This window comes from Salvelinus alpinus, chromosome 18 (genome assembly GCF_045679555.1).
Source record: "Salvelinus alpinus chromosome 18, SLU_Salpinus.1, whole genome shotgun sequence".
NCBI classification, from domain to species: domain Eukaryota; kingdom Metazoa; phylum Chordata; class Actinopteri; order Salmoniformes; family Salmonidae; genus Salvelinus; species Salvelinus alpinus.
The window spans coordinates 41,364,340-41,379,564 of NC_092103.1; the positions used below are offsets into that span (position 1 = coordinate 41,364,340).

General features: G+C 41.5%; 1 protein-coding gene across 3 annotated transcripts in view; it reads left to right on the forward strand.

Annotated features, from left to right (window-relative positions):
• The first annotated feature begins 427 nt into the window (after positions 1-427).
• nrg1 (neuregulin 1) overlaps positions 428-15,225 on the forward strand; it is a 162,305-nt gene continuing 147,507 nt past the window's right edge. For all 3 annotated transcript variants that reach the window (XM_071351328.1, XM_071351327.1, XM_071351329.1), the window contains exon 1: positions 428-1,136. In XM_071351328.1, coding sequence (XP_071207429.1) covers positions 548-1,136 — 589 coding nt within the window. In that variant the 5' untranslated portion in view covers positions 428-547. The remainder of the gene's footprint in view (positions 1,137-15,225) is intronic.

Sequence of the window (15,225 nt, forward strand, 5' to 3'; positions counted from 1 at the left end):
CTGTTTCACAGTAAAACAACCCATAAGTCACTCTCAGTTGTGATTATGTTACAAAAAGGCTTGAATGTAATAGGTTTATTCCTCATAGTCTGAAGTGTTTTAAATTGATTGTAGCCTATTTATCTCACATTTTGTGTTCATGATTCATGATAACAATGCAGACTAAGAAAAATAAGCTTGCAAAAATCTGTCTAATTTAAGAATACAATATCAATCAAAATCAAATCAAGCACATCAACTTCCAATAAAGACAAACAATCACAACCTCAGGATTTTTATCTTCTACATTTAATTTGGTGCAAATCTTGCATGCCTAATGCACAAACAGCAGAAATTGGTGTCAAGGGAGGAAATCCTCTCACACACATGGCACAGTGAGAGCCTTTCCCATTACCAACTCCGCCCCTCTCATCTTGTAGTTTACTGTAGCAGCAACTGCGGGCTTCAGACGGATCACACTTGCTTTCACCATCAGAGCTTAGTCAAATGTTCCTTTCTTACCTGCGCGCCTCATTCAGCCTTTTAAGTCCCACTTACCTCCGCAGCAATGAGGACATACCTTGCGACAGGACAGAGTTCATTCACTATTTCGGTTGTTTGTGGGATTTTTGTGTCCTTTTCCATCTCTCCGCATGGAGGGCTCTGTGGGCTGACTTGTAATAACCTCTCTCCCGTGGCTCCGCTGCAGGAGTTGGTGCACCGGTCGAGAGTTGTGTTTGAGGGAAAGCTTCAAGAAGACGGGCGCAAGAGAGATATCAACCGACGAGAGCGGGAAAAGCTACTCAATCAAAGAGCTGGTGGTATACGGAATGAAAGCGCGGTCCAGAGAATGAAAGGAGAAATTGATTTGTCGTCAGAGTCGGTGCCAAACAGGACGTCAGAATCGGAACCATACCAGGTTAGGATAAGGGTCCATCAAGTATGGGAAGTAAAAGCGGGGGGCCTCGAGAAGGATTCTGTCGTTTCTATTGTTTGGAACCGGGGTGATAACTGTTTGACGTTGACTAAAGACACAAGATACATGTTCTTCATGGAACCCACGAATGACACCTCGGTGTTCCACGCCGTTTTCCCACCTGTCGAGACGCGGCGAGCTGTCCGAAAGGATGTCAGCAAAGTGCTCTGCCAAGAATGTGGTAAGTGCAGGGTGATAGCTCACTCTCTGGTAATAACTTGTAACTTTCTGCTGGTCCATAATCTGACAAAATGTCATTTCAAAATGTGTGTTCAGAGAGGGCGTGTGACCCTGTGATGCAAGGCCAAACCCCCATAAATTATAATTTAGGACAATTTTACAACTGTAAAGCATGACATTGATAGAACAATTGTGTCCATACATTTCACTCAAGGCGAATTGGGGCAGCTGAAGTGAGCTCTGGATAAAGTTAAATATTGGAACGTAGCCAAACAATGTCATATTGTCATATCCAAAATGTTTTTGGTCACTAAGGGCATGCATGATTAGGCATGTAGGCTAAATGGGCGTCATGAGATGACAAGCCATAAGGTGAGAGAGCGGTGTTACCGGGCGGGCTCACCCAGATGTGTCAATGTCGCCATACCTCGGGAGCTCTCTACACGCGGTGGTGCTGAATGTTCATTGACTGGGAATTCCAACTTCCGTTGCTAAACCGTGGTGGGGGGCACAGACGTCAGTTCACGTCTAGTTTTCATTTACATTTGGTAAAAACTAACGTGACTTCAAGGTGAAATAAACCAAAAATGTCACCCTGTCATAGAATTTTGGTTAAAAGTTGGGTGAATTATAATTTTTTTCCTTATGTACTTGACTTTTTGCAAATCCAATCAGTGTTCTATGTTGATTCAACTTCATCACATTGCATTTTGTTAATTGTTTTGCCCAGGGGACAGGTCGGCTACATGGGCCATTTAGCAGCAAACATCTGTTTTGTGATAAAAGTTTATTGAGGATGGAAATCTAGCTATGTCATTCGAAAATGTTAGACTGGACAAATTCTGTCTAAGGGGACAATCACATTTTTTATTTGATAGTTATCCCATCCAGTTAACTGGTATTCAGGGGGTAAGAGTTCATGCTCTCACAACATTTTCTCTTACATCAATTCTCTTTTCCGATAAGGTGATACAGCTGTGTTATAAGCATATGTTGAAGATAATCTGTTACTCTTTAATCACATTCAACCACACCTAGTACATCTCATATTGTCTGTACACTGATGCAGTTATTTTACATGCCACAGAGGAAATACAAACATTCAGGAGTCGTCAGACTTTATAATCCATTTTGGTTGACAGCATAATTACCCAGGGGGGGGGGGGGGGGGGTGCACTAATGTTATCAGGTTCACAATGAGTACCATTACCCAAATCCCCAGGGCATAAAGTGCACTCACTGTTCTAGAACAGTGACAGTCGTTTGGGATGCAAATTCATCCAGTGGCCGTAAAATGCCCAAGATCTATAAAGGGGAATGCTTTTGTCATTTTGGAATGAGGGAGGTCCTTGTACACATCCCAGTGGCACTCCTCTGTGACAAAACACTAATGAGAGAGAATATCATGTCTGTATTCTGCAGTGTCTACACACTGCTTGACTGTGTGTGGGTGGGAAATGACAATTATAGTGCACAATTTCAATAGTATTGATTAGAAGGGGAAAAAATGAATTAAATAACATAGACTCGGTTATATCATATAGGCTATGTTAGATAAGGTTGCCATTCTCTTGTTGGATTTGGCATCAGTTTTTGCAGCCACATCAAATCCTTAATTTCCAAGTAGGCTATTGGTTCATGTACTATGGGCACATACATAATTCTTGTAAGGAGCTTTCGGTTGTTCATGAGCTCAATGTTTGGTTTTGTTTTCCTCTCAACTAGACTTAGTACAATTGCTCAAATATGTCTGATACATTCCTTTCCAAGTCCCGATTCCATTTGTTCTCCATGGAGACCCAACAATGTACTGTGAGTACAGTGCACTGTAGCCTAGATCGTCCCTTTCGTGGAACTACTGGTACAGAATGATGAGTACAGATTCTTTGTCTGTTAGTGATTGATAAACATGACAAACATGACAACCCTTCAGAACACCTATGCTATACTAAGAGTAGATTCAGTGAATGAGTGATAGAGTGGTTTCTGTATAGCCCTGTATAGTCCATGGTGCTATGTTCACGCTCAGAGTTCCGTGGAAGAACTAAAGGGACAAATGTCAATTTCCTCCCCAGCCCGAGGACAGGTGCTACTCTGATGATGTGAGGATGGATCCACCCTGGACAGAAGGGACAGCAGTGGCTCACAGTAGTAAAAAGGGTTTCAGGTGGTGAAACACAGTTTGGCATGAAAAGACCATGTGTTCCAAGTCCTGAAGCAAAACAAGGATCAAAGTAGAGAAGGTTTCTATAAAATACCTTGAAGTGCTGTATGTGAAACGTACTACTCCATTTCTCAATAGACGTCCATACTTTGTTCATTGCTTTTGACCACATTTTCAGAGAATGCATGTTATATGCAAATGCTCCCGAGTGGTGCAGCGGTCTAAGGCACTGCATCTCAGTGCTTGAGGTGTCACTACAGACACCCTGGTTTAAATCCAGGCTGTTTCACAACCGGCTGTGATTGGCAGTCCCATAGGGCAGAGCACAATTGGCCCAGCATTGTCTGGGTTTGGCCGGTGTAGGTCGTCATTATAAATAAGAATTTGTTCTTAACTGACTTGCGTAGTTAAATAAAGGTTCAAATAAACATATATGTACCATTCAAATGCATAGTCAGATCACAGTACATTAATACAATGTAGCTACTGAAGTGATTGCTAAGCAGAGGTTGCTGGGATAATGAAGGCAGTTTACACGGAAGCACATATTACTAAATGTCATTCTGGATGTAGATGATGGAACAGGATCAAGTATTGGTTTCCTGATTCAAAACCGGCTATGTGACAGAGACTGAATGTAATGTGTTTAGCTTCAGCTCACAGGCCTAGAGGATAACCTCACTGTGTTCATTGTCTGTTGCTGCCTCTGTTTTAGTGGGGATTGTGTTTAGTTGGGGGGGTAAAAGGGCGTCGGAGTCGAAATAAACAATGCCTGCATTCCTGTTGTGAGAACTCTTTTTACCCATCTCAAGAGACAGTAAATGGCTCAGTGCGAAGAACAATTCTTTCAGACTGTGCAACCACACTGCACTAACGTTATTGTAAAGGCAGTTGTATGAGTCCCCTTTCAGGGAGGGAACAGTTTACGCTTTGCAGGGTCTTGGTAAATTCTCGTGAATTTACTATTTAGACCCAATCATGTGATGTTTCTACTCTTAAAACAATGTTTCCAGGACTGATTGATTGCAGAAAGCCACGCCTCCCTCGGGAATGACAAATTTGGATCTTTCCGACAGCAGACAGTTCCAGCTCATTTGCTTGATAATGGGGACAATGATTTGCAATAGATCTGTGGTGCCTGAACTAAATAAGAGTCTTCTGAAAGGACGCTAGAACACAGGAGGCTGCTGAGGGGAGGACGGTTCATAATAACGGACGGAACGAAGCAAATGGAATGGCATCAAACACACGGAAACCATGTGTTTGATGTATTTGATACCATTTCACCTATTCCGCTCCAGCCATTACTACGAGCTACCAACCTCCTGTGTGATAGAACATGTACTTTGTTGAGTCATGTGACTTACTACTTCACAGATTGAAGAAAATCATTCCCAGAGTGTGGAGGACATTGTTTGAGGTGCACAATCAAGGCTGCATTATATGAAACACTACAGGCACCTAGAGCTAGGCTAGTGTTGTAATACAACAGTTGATTTTGGGGGGATTATTAGATAGTCGAGCAATGCTGAAACAATTACTGTATTGTTCTGTTGGGGTAAATAATATAACTGACCCACAAAGTAATTGTAAACCCAGTGTTTATACAGAAAATACATTGTGGACTATTGAAGTGTATAATTAAAGGCTTCTGCAAGTTTGATTCCCCTAAGAATCTAGGCTAGTTGTCACATAATCAGGAAATAAAATAAAACAACATACTAGACATTCTGTTTAGGGAAACTGTAGCAAGGCTTTACAAGAGAGAGAGAGGGAGAAAGATAACTTAGTTGTTATGTTTTTTAACAGAAAACTGTACTAGTGGCAACAGCACACAGAACTGTGAGGACAACTCAGGGTGTTTTCTCATATAGTCCTCTTTAAAATAACTGATCTCAGTCCTCTGTTTAAAGCAAAATCTCAGTCCTCTTACATTTTAATAGCTAATATATTGCATTTAGTTAAAATATGAGGCATAATAATTGTAATCAGAAGATACTATTAACATTATTATTAGTAACATAATAAATAGCAGAAGAATAATTGCAGATTAAATAATGCTGTAATTGAAAATTGTACATCAAATGTAGGCTACTGGCCCTTTAAGAGCTAGAACATATGCTGTACCCTGTGTTGTGATTATCACCTAATATGCTGTTGTCTTCTCACACTATTCAAACCCTCTCTCGTAGCTCTCTTAGCCGATAGATCACATATTGCAAACAAATAATCGGAACTAAAAACTCCACAAATATATTTTTTCTTTCTGTGCGTTCTTGACAATATCTAATCAGTATAAAGAAAACTGCACACGTTTTGTCCACGAACCTGAGGAGTAATCATTAGCCAAACAGTCAACTAAAACGAGAGTTTCTATTGGACAAAGTCAGGTAGGTTCCTCCCCGTTTTGTTCCGTCTGCTTCCTTTTAAGAAACTTTTTACAAGAGAAATCAAATCAAATCAAAATCAAGAATGGGTGTAATGAATACGCCCCTACATATCATCTTATCTCTTTTATGGCACCAATGTGAGTGAGGGGTTATGGCAGGGGAAACAGTGTTGCAGTAATCTAGATTGAGGGGTTATGGCAGGGGAAACAGTGTTGCAGTAATCTAGAGTGAGGGGTTATGGCAGGGGAAACAGTGTTGCAGTAATCTAGAGTGAGGGGTTATGGCAGGGGAAACAGTGTTGCAGTAATCTAGAGTGAGGGGTTATGGCAGGGGAAACAGTGTTGCAGTAATCTAGAGTGAGGGGTTATGGCAGGGGAAACAGTGTGGAAGTAATCTAGAGTGAGGGGTTATGGCAGGGGAAACAGTATGCAGTAATCTAGAGTGAGGGGTTATTACAAGGGAAACAGTATTGCAGTAATCAGGTGTGAGGGGTTATTACAGGGGAAACAGTGTTGCAGTAATCAGGTGTGAGGGGTTATAGCAGGGGAAACAGTGTTGAAGTAATCTAGAGTGAGGGGTTATGGCAGGGGAAACAGTGTTGCAGTAATCTAGAGTGAGGGGTTATAGCAGGGGAAACAGTGTTGAAGTAATCTAGAGTGAGGGGTTATGGCAGGGGAAACAGTGTTGCAGTAATCTAGAGTGAGGGGTTATTACAGGGGAAACAGTGTTGCAGTAATCTAGTGTGAGGGGTTATAGCAGGGGAAACAGTGTTGAAGTAATCTAGAGTGAGGGGTTATGGCAGGGGAAACAGTGTTGCAGTAATCTAGAGTGAGGGGTTATTACAGGGGAAACAGTGTTGCAGTAATCTAGAGTGAGGGGTTATTACAGGGGAAACAGTGTTGCAGTAATCTAGTGTGAGGGGTTATAGCAGGGGAAACAGTGTTGAAGTAATCTAGAGTGAGGGGTTATGGCAGGGGAAACATTGTTGCAGTAATCTAGAGTGAGGGGTTATAGCAGGGGAAACAGTGTTGAAGTAATCTAGAGTGAGGGGTTATGGCAGGGGAAACAGTGTTGCAGTAATCTAGAGTGAGGGGTTATTACAGGGGAAACAGTGTTGCAGTAATCTAGAGTGAGGGGTTATTACAGGGGAAACAGTATTGCAGTAGTCTAGAGTGAGGGGTTATGGCAGGGGAAACAGTGTTGCAGTAATCTAGAGTGAGGGGTTATAGCAGGGGAAACAGTGTTGAAGTAATCTAGAGTGAGGGGTTATGGCAGGGGAAACAGTGTTGCAGTAATCTAGAGTGAGGGGTTATTACAGGGGAAACAGTGTTACAGTAATCTAGAGTGAGGGGTTATGGCAGGGGAAACAGTATTGAAGTAATCTAGAGTGAGGGGTTATTACAGGGGAAACTGTGTTGCAGTAGTCTAGAGTGAGGGGTTATAGCAGGGGAAACAGTGTTGCAGTAATCTAGAGTGAGGGGTTATGTCAGGGGAAACAGTGTTGCAGTAATCTAGAGTGAGGGGTTATTACAGGGGAAACAGTGTTGCAGTAATCTAGAGTGAGGGGTTATGGCAGGGGAAACAGTGTTGCAGTAATCTAGAGTGAGGGGTTATGGCAGGGGAAACAGTATGGAAGTAATCTAGAGTGAGGGGTTATGGCAGGGGAAACAGTATGCAGTAATCTAGAGTCAGGGGTTATTACAGGGGAAACAATGTTGCAGTAATCTAGAGTGAGGGGTTATGGCAGGGGAAACAGTGTTGCAGTAATCTAGAGTGAGGGGTTATGGCAGGGGAAACAGTGTGGAAGTAATCTAGAGTGAGGGGTTATGGCAGGGGAAACAGTGTGGAAGTAATCTAGAGTGAGGGGTTATGGCAGGGGAAACAGTATGCAGTAATCTAGAGTGAGGTGTTATTACAGGGGAAACAGTATTGCAGTAGTCTAGTGTGAGGGGTTATTACAGGGGAAACAGTGTGGAAGTAATCTAGAGTGAGGGGTTATGGCAGGAGAAACAGTGTTGCAGTAATCTAGAGTCAGGGGTTATGGCAGGGGAAACAGTATTGCAGTAATCTAGAGTCAGGGGTTATGGCAGGGGAAACAGTATTGCAGTAATCTAGAGTGAGGGGTTATGGCAGGGGAAACAGTGTTGCAGTAATCTAGAGTGAGGGGTTATGGCAGGGGAAACAGTGTGGAAGTAATCTAGAGTGAGGGGTTATGGCAGGAGAAACAGTGTGGAAGTAATCTAGAGTGAGGGGTTATGGCAGGGGAAACAGTATGCAGTAATCTAGAGTGAGGGGTTATTACAGGGGAAACAGTATTGCAGTAATCAGGTGTGAGGGGTTATTACAGGGGAAACAGTGTTGCAGTAATCAGGTGTGAGGGGTTATTACAGGGGAAACAGTGTTGCAGTAATCTAGAGTGAGGGGTTATTACAGGGGAAACAGTATTGCAGTAGTCTAGAGTGAGGGGTTATGGCAGGGGAAACAGTGTTGCAGTAATCTAGAGTGAGGGGTTATAGCAGGGGAAACAGTGTTGAAGTAATCTAGAGTGAGGGGCTATGGCAGGGGAAACAGTGTTGCAGTAATCTAGAGTGAGGGGTTATTACAGGGGAAACAGTATTGCAGTAGTCTAGAGTGAGGGGTTATGGCAGGGGAAACAGTGTTGCAGTAATCTAGAGTGAGGGGTTATAGCAGGGGAAACAGTGTTGAAGTAATCTAGAGTGAGGGGTTATGGCAGGGGAAACAGTGTTGCAGTAATCTAGAGTGAGGGGTTATTACAGGGGAAACAGTGTTACAGTAATCTAGAGTGAGGGGTTATGGCAGGGGAAACAGTATTGAAGTAATCTAGAGTGAGGGGTTATTACAGGGGAAACTGTGTTGCAGTAGTCTAGAGTGAGGGGTTATAGCAGGGGAAACAGTGTTGCAGTAATCTAGAGTGAGGGGTTATGGCAGGGGAAACAGTGTTGCAGTAATCTAGAGTGAGGGGTTATTACAGGGGAAACAGTGTTGCAGTAATCTAGAGTGAGGGGTTATGGCAGGGGAAACAGTGTTGCAGTAATCTAGAGTGAGGGGTTATTACAGGGGAAACAGTGTTGCAGTAATCTAGAGTGAGGGGTTATAGCAGGGGAAACAGTGTTGCAGTAATCTAGAGTGAGGGGTTATGGCAGGGGAAACAGTGTTGCAGTAATCTAGAGTGAGGTGTTATTACAGGGGAAACAGTGTTGCAGTAGTCTAGAGTGAGGGGTTATAGCAGGGGAAACAGTGTTGCAGTAATCTAGTGTGAGGGGTTATAGCAGGGGAAACAGTGTTGCAGTAATCTAGAGTGAGGGGTTATTACAGGGGAAACAGTTTTGCAGTAATCTAGAGTGAGGGGTTATGGCAGGGGAAACAGTGTTACAGTAGTCTAGAGTGAGGGGTTATTACAGGGGAAACAGTGTTACAGTAGTCTAGAGTGAGGGGTTATGGCAGGGGAAATAGTATTGCAGTAGTCTAGAGTGAGGGGTTATGGCAGGGGAAACAGTGTTACAGTAGTCTAGAGTGAGGGGTTATTACAGGGGAAACAGTGTTACAGTAGTCTAGAGTGAGGGGTTATGGCAGGGGAAACAGTGTTGCAGTAATCTAGAGTGAGGGGTTATTACAGGGGAAACAGTATTGCAGTAGTCTAGAGTGAGGGGTTATGGCAGGGGAAACAGTATTGCAGTAATCTAGAGTGAGGGGTTATTACAGGGGAAACAGTGTTGCAGTAATCTAGAGTGAGGGGTTATTACAGGGGAAACAGTATTGCAGTAATCTAGAGTGAGGGGTTATTACAGGGGAAACAGTGTTGCAGTAATCTAGAGTGAGGGGTTATTACAGGGGAAACAGTATTGCAGTAATCTAGAGTGAGGGGTTATTACAGGGGAAACAGTATTGCAGTAATCTAGAGTGAGGGGTTATTACAGGGGAAACAGTGTTGCAGTAATCTAGAGTGAGGGGTTATTACAGGGGAAACAGTGTTGCGGTAATCTAGAGTGAGGGGTTATGGCAGGGGAAACAGTGTTGCAGTAATCTAGAGTCAGGGGTTATTACAGGGGAAACAGTATTGCAGTAATCTAGAGTGAGGGGTTATTACAGGGGAAACAGTGTTGCAGTAATCTAGAGTGAGGGGTTATGGCAGGGGAAACAGTGTTGCAGTAGTCTAGAGTGAGGGGTTATTACAGGGGAAACAGTATTGCAGTAATCTAGAGTGAGGGGTTATTACAGGGGAAACAGTGTTGCAGTAATCTAGAGTGAGGGGTTATTACAGGGGAAACAGTATTGCAGTAATCTAGAGTGAGGGGTTATTACAGGGGAAACAGTGTTGCAGTAATCTAGAGTGAGGGGTTATTACAGGGGAAACAGTATTGCAGTAATCTAGAGTGAGGGGTTATTACAGGGGAAACAGTGTTGCAGTAATCTAGAGTGAGGGGTTATTACAGGGGAAACAGTGTTGCAGTAATCTAGAGTGAGGGGTTATTACAGGGGAAACAGTGTTGCAGTAATCTAGAGTGAGGGGTTATTACAGGGGAAACAGTGTTGCAGTAATCTAGAGTGAGGGGTTATTACAGGGGAAACAGTGTTGCAGTAATCTAGAGTGAGGGGTTATTACAGGGGAAACAGTGTTGCAGTAATCTAGAGTGTGTGTGGGAATAATGACTAGTGAACCTGGGGAGCTTTGTTTTCATATTGCCCTAAAAAAGGGAACCGCAGAATTCAAGCAAACCGAACTCAGACAACCTCTCGAGATGGTCTCAGTTCGGATCGCTTCAGGGGCTCTTTTGAGGGGTATGAGTTCCTTTTGGAGTGTTCACACTGCACACAAAAAATAAGCGAACTGAACTGAGTTCCCAAAAATTGTCTGAAAGGGACCAAGTGTGAAAACACTCTTAAAAACCTCTAAAAGTCTAAGCCTTGTTACTAAACTATCATATAGAATTGTTTAAAGATGGTCATACCATGGATCACATAGCTATTTGAGTTAGAATTTTAGGGCCCCTTTAGGTATGAAAAAAATATATAAAAAATGTATTTGATCAAATATCAAATTTGGCCTTTACTCCTATAGCCCATAGAAAGGCATTGAATAACACATTCATAAATTGCAAAACACATAGTCAAAAAATAAATCATAAGGAATAAGGTTTTGAAGTGTCTTTCCTATATCTAGGAGAAATAAGAAAGCTAATGAAATATTTTAGTTTTTTGGACACATATTTAACCTCTTTATTTGGGTAGGCACAAAACTACCTCCATACTTCCATTCATCTTTATAAACCGGCACCGGTTACCTTCAGACGAGTCCCGTGACACTGGTTGGGGTCATAGAGCAAAACAGAACACCATCGTGTTGTGAGAATCTCCCCTTTACAAAGTGGGGTATTAGTTTGTAGCCCAAACGGTTCGTTTTTGTGAGAAGACAGATTTTCTGGGTTGTTTAATGGTCTGACAAACATCACCGTAGCTCGGCCACCTTCCAGCGCAGATGCGGAAGACCGACATCGGAGGATGCTGTGGATTTAAACACAGCCCGTGCAGATATCTCTAGCTTCAACTGACACATTCGTATAGGGATTTTCTTATTATGTTATTTTATTGACACACTGGTAGGTTACAGAATTATTATTAAGACAAAACTTGAGTACAAACTTAAGACAAAAGGAATGTTTTATTCTCAAAGCCTAACATAGAGAGTCATGCCCTGCACATCTATGACTGATTGCTCATGTTTTGTCACATGAACTCCCAAATATGAGCTGACAGAATCAAAAATAAGTCTTCTAAGATCCAACCCAGAGATCATCATAAATCACTCTGGCCTATTTTGAGGTTAGGGAAGTAAGCAGTTGGACTGAGAGGTCCTATATCATTGACAGGTTAGACTGAGATATAGTTATAATCCCCCCATGTTCTGGGACAGATTATCCCATAATTCCACATTTACACAGAATGGCTCACAATTTGTCCCACATTTGACTGTTCAATCCCAATGAAATCTTGCAGTAAAAGTTACATCCTACAAAAGTGTTGTCAATTGATAAATGACTAAGCGCTTATGGACTTTCTAGGAATAGGTTACAGCTACTGTACTGTAGTTAGTTGTCCTTGATGCCAATGGGAATGTGAGAATAGGATTTTAAAAGAAATATGTGCATGAGAGAAAGCACTCTGAATAATGTGGGATTATCGACTCTATTTTGTGAGCCATAAAATACTGTTTTTCTAATCAAATGCTCAATTTCAGACATCGCAGTAGATCGAGAATGAATTAATCAAATCCAATTTGAGGATAATGCCCAGTACACGGTGAACTGTGGATTTCTGCTGATTCTGAGAAAATGTTGGTGCCTATTTAGAGAATGCTTTCATAATGAGATTAGTTGACAATACATCTGACTTTGTTTTCTGTTGGTATGAATCAGTCTCCAGCATAAACCATTTCCACTATGTTTTTTTTGTACATTTTTCATAACATGCAACTAACTGCTTTAGTATTCTTCATGACACATTGCACACGATGCATTGCAAGGTTTTTAAAGAGCCATATATATATATATATATATATAGAGAGAGAGAGACACAATTGAATATGACCCCAGGAAGTAGTTGTCATCACATTGAACATTGACTGCTAACAGGGATCCAGATGTTCCCTGATGTGGAAGCCTCATATTTTGTGTATGACAGGCCACTACTTTGCCTCATGAAGGTTAAGCCAGCAAAACCTGTATTAGTCTCTCAACTCACAGTGAAAGGTCAACGAGGTGGTAATCTACGTCTTCATTAGCTGGCGTGCTCAATTTACAGGGATCTCACGACCCCTCAGAATACACAAATGTTTGTCTCGTTGTTGCTGGTTTTCATTACAACAACAGCATTGATCCAGAACAACGCCGAGAGGATGCTCCTTTGTTAGTACAATCCTGAAGCTTTTACTTGGACTTGGATAAGGTACTGTACTGTCATCTTTCCGCTGCAGACAGCCCAAGATGGCAATATAAGGTTTCAGTTGTGCCAATAAACAAGGCTTATCATTTGCCAATTAAGACCAAATTGAACTGTGTCTATGGTCATTAGTTTCAACAATACCCCATACAGTAAATGGAAACCAAGACAAACTTTTCAAACTAAAATGGGCTCATAACACATTCTGGGTTGATAGTTGGTATTATATAACAGGCACAAAACTATTTTTATCCCTTGATGAGATTCTCTTTGCCCCGTTATGTAATGTTTACATGTCTGGGGCTTACAAAGACAAACATGCAGTCTTTTATCATGCTGAAATCACATTAACAAATGCACTTTGGGATGAAGAATATTTAATCCCATTCTCCATTGTTTCAGATGGGCCCTTTCTGAATGTGCCTTTATCCGTTTTTTCCCCCCAAATTTTTTTCATAATACTTTTCCACAACGTACCAATTCATACCAGGCATAAGTATTATATTTTCACATTTATCGTATATTGTTTAATATTTGTTTTGTAAAATGCTGTGTAAAGATATATATTCTAATCATTTGGTGGGTGCTTATATTTCTCCTATTTCACACATGTACAAGTGTGGTATTATACGATATTTTTTGTTGTTGTTGTTGCATATCCCAACTCCCCCTGAGACAGCCTTGGAGACTGGGGTCACGATCAGGGTCAGCCATTATTAACGGCGACTCTGTAGCAATTAGGGTTAAGTGCCTTTCTCAAGGGCACATCAACAGATCTTTCACCTTGTCGGCTCCGGGATTCAAAGTAGCAACCTTTCAGTTACTGGCAGGGACGTCATGCACCCAAACATCTGAGGGGGAACAAAGTATGTGTTGATGGCTACAGGGTGGAGGGCTAGGCACCCTGTCTGTAAATTGGAGAATTTTGAATTTTTCACATGCATGAAACAGCTTTTTCCTGCAATCTGGAGGCATAATCATTATAATTAATTATATATATTTAAAAAAAAACATGTTTATTTGTCTGTAAATCTAAGCATATCGCTTGAGCTGTAGGTATCCTCCTGACTGGAGTTTCTTACTATGCATCTCTGCTAAAATCTGGGTAAAAGATTGAAAGGAATGTGAGTCTTATTCAGTATATTTAGTTATCGCTTCCTTTTCTAAAGTCTACCAACCATGCCAGCAAGCATACCAGCTAAGATAGTTAGACAAGCTAGCTACTCTAACTTGAGCGATTCTTCTTGGTAGCTAGTTATGAGGTTGGCAGATTGAGAACCTATCTGGGCTAGCTAAAGCCAACTTCATACAATTACTATGTGGCTAGTAGTTAGGGATGTGACAAATGTGAACATTTTCTTAACATTTAAAATGCATTTTTTGTTTATCGTTGAAATTATAAGAAAAATCATAAAATGACGTGAATTCACAATTCATATATGGTCTGAGTATGACCGCTGAATGGTTGTCACCAGTTACCACAGCCACAAAGTCATAAACCCAGCCTATTTCTACAATTTATCTTCTTAAAATTCTATTTTAAACCTAACCACAATGCCTAACCCTAAATTAAATGAAGACCTTAAAAGCACATTTTTGTTTTCATTCATTTTTACGATATAGACAATTTTGTCTTTATGTCTGTGGTAACTAGTGGAAACTCCACCAGACGGTGCTTACCTTACCCACTCAGCAACGATGGTAGTTAATAACGTTTTAGTTCATCTGCTGTGTGCATTTCCTCCATTTTTTCAGTTGTCAGTAGTACATGGGACTTCATGTCCCATTTCTCATCAATGTGATGGGTCGTTGCAGTGACGCATGACAGCGTCTTCATAGACGTCCAACAACCTGTTGCGTCACGTATGGTGTTTGAGAGCTGGCGCTTTGTAGGCCTACTTGCAGAACAATCAATTTCTCCATCCGTTCATGTTTTTTCAACATGGTATCTTGTAGTCTGGTTCTAGTCATGCCATTAGGGCAGCATTGAAGCCTTAAGTCCTCTACCATTGACAATGGCTACACATCAACTGCAATCATTTCTGTAATCAGCGCTGTGATTTTCATAATAAACCATAAACATCAATGCCTTTCTTAAAATCAATACACAAGTATATATTTTTAAACCTGCATATTTAGCTAAAAGAAATCCAGGTTAGCAGGCAATATTAACCAGGTGAAATTGTGTCATTTCTTTTGCGTTCATTGCACGCAGAGTCAGGGTATATGCAACAGTTTGGGCCGCCTGGCTCTTTGCGAACTAATTTGCCAGAATTTTACGTTAAAGGTTGTGCAATGTAACAGGAATATTTAGACTCATGGATGCCACCCGTTAGATAAAATACGGAACGGAATAAACGTTTTGTTTTCGAGGTGATAGTTTCCGGATTAGTCAAAGGTATATGGTTTAGAGAGAAATAGTCGACGCGTTATAATTCCTGTAATAACTTGCGGCTGAACTTGAAAGGGGTTCCTTCGTTATTTTACCGTTCATGTCTTCCATAGAGAATGTCTTGATCTACTTCAAATAAGGTCTGTGTTTCGTGCAGGCTTAAACCGCCTCGACGTTTTGATACCCG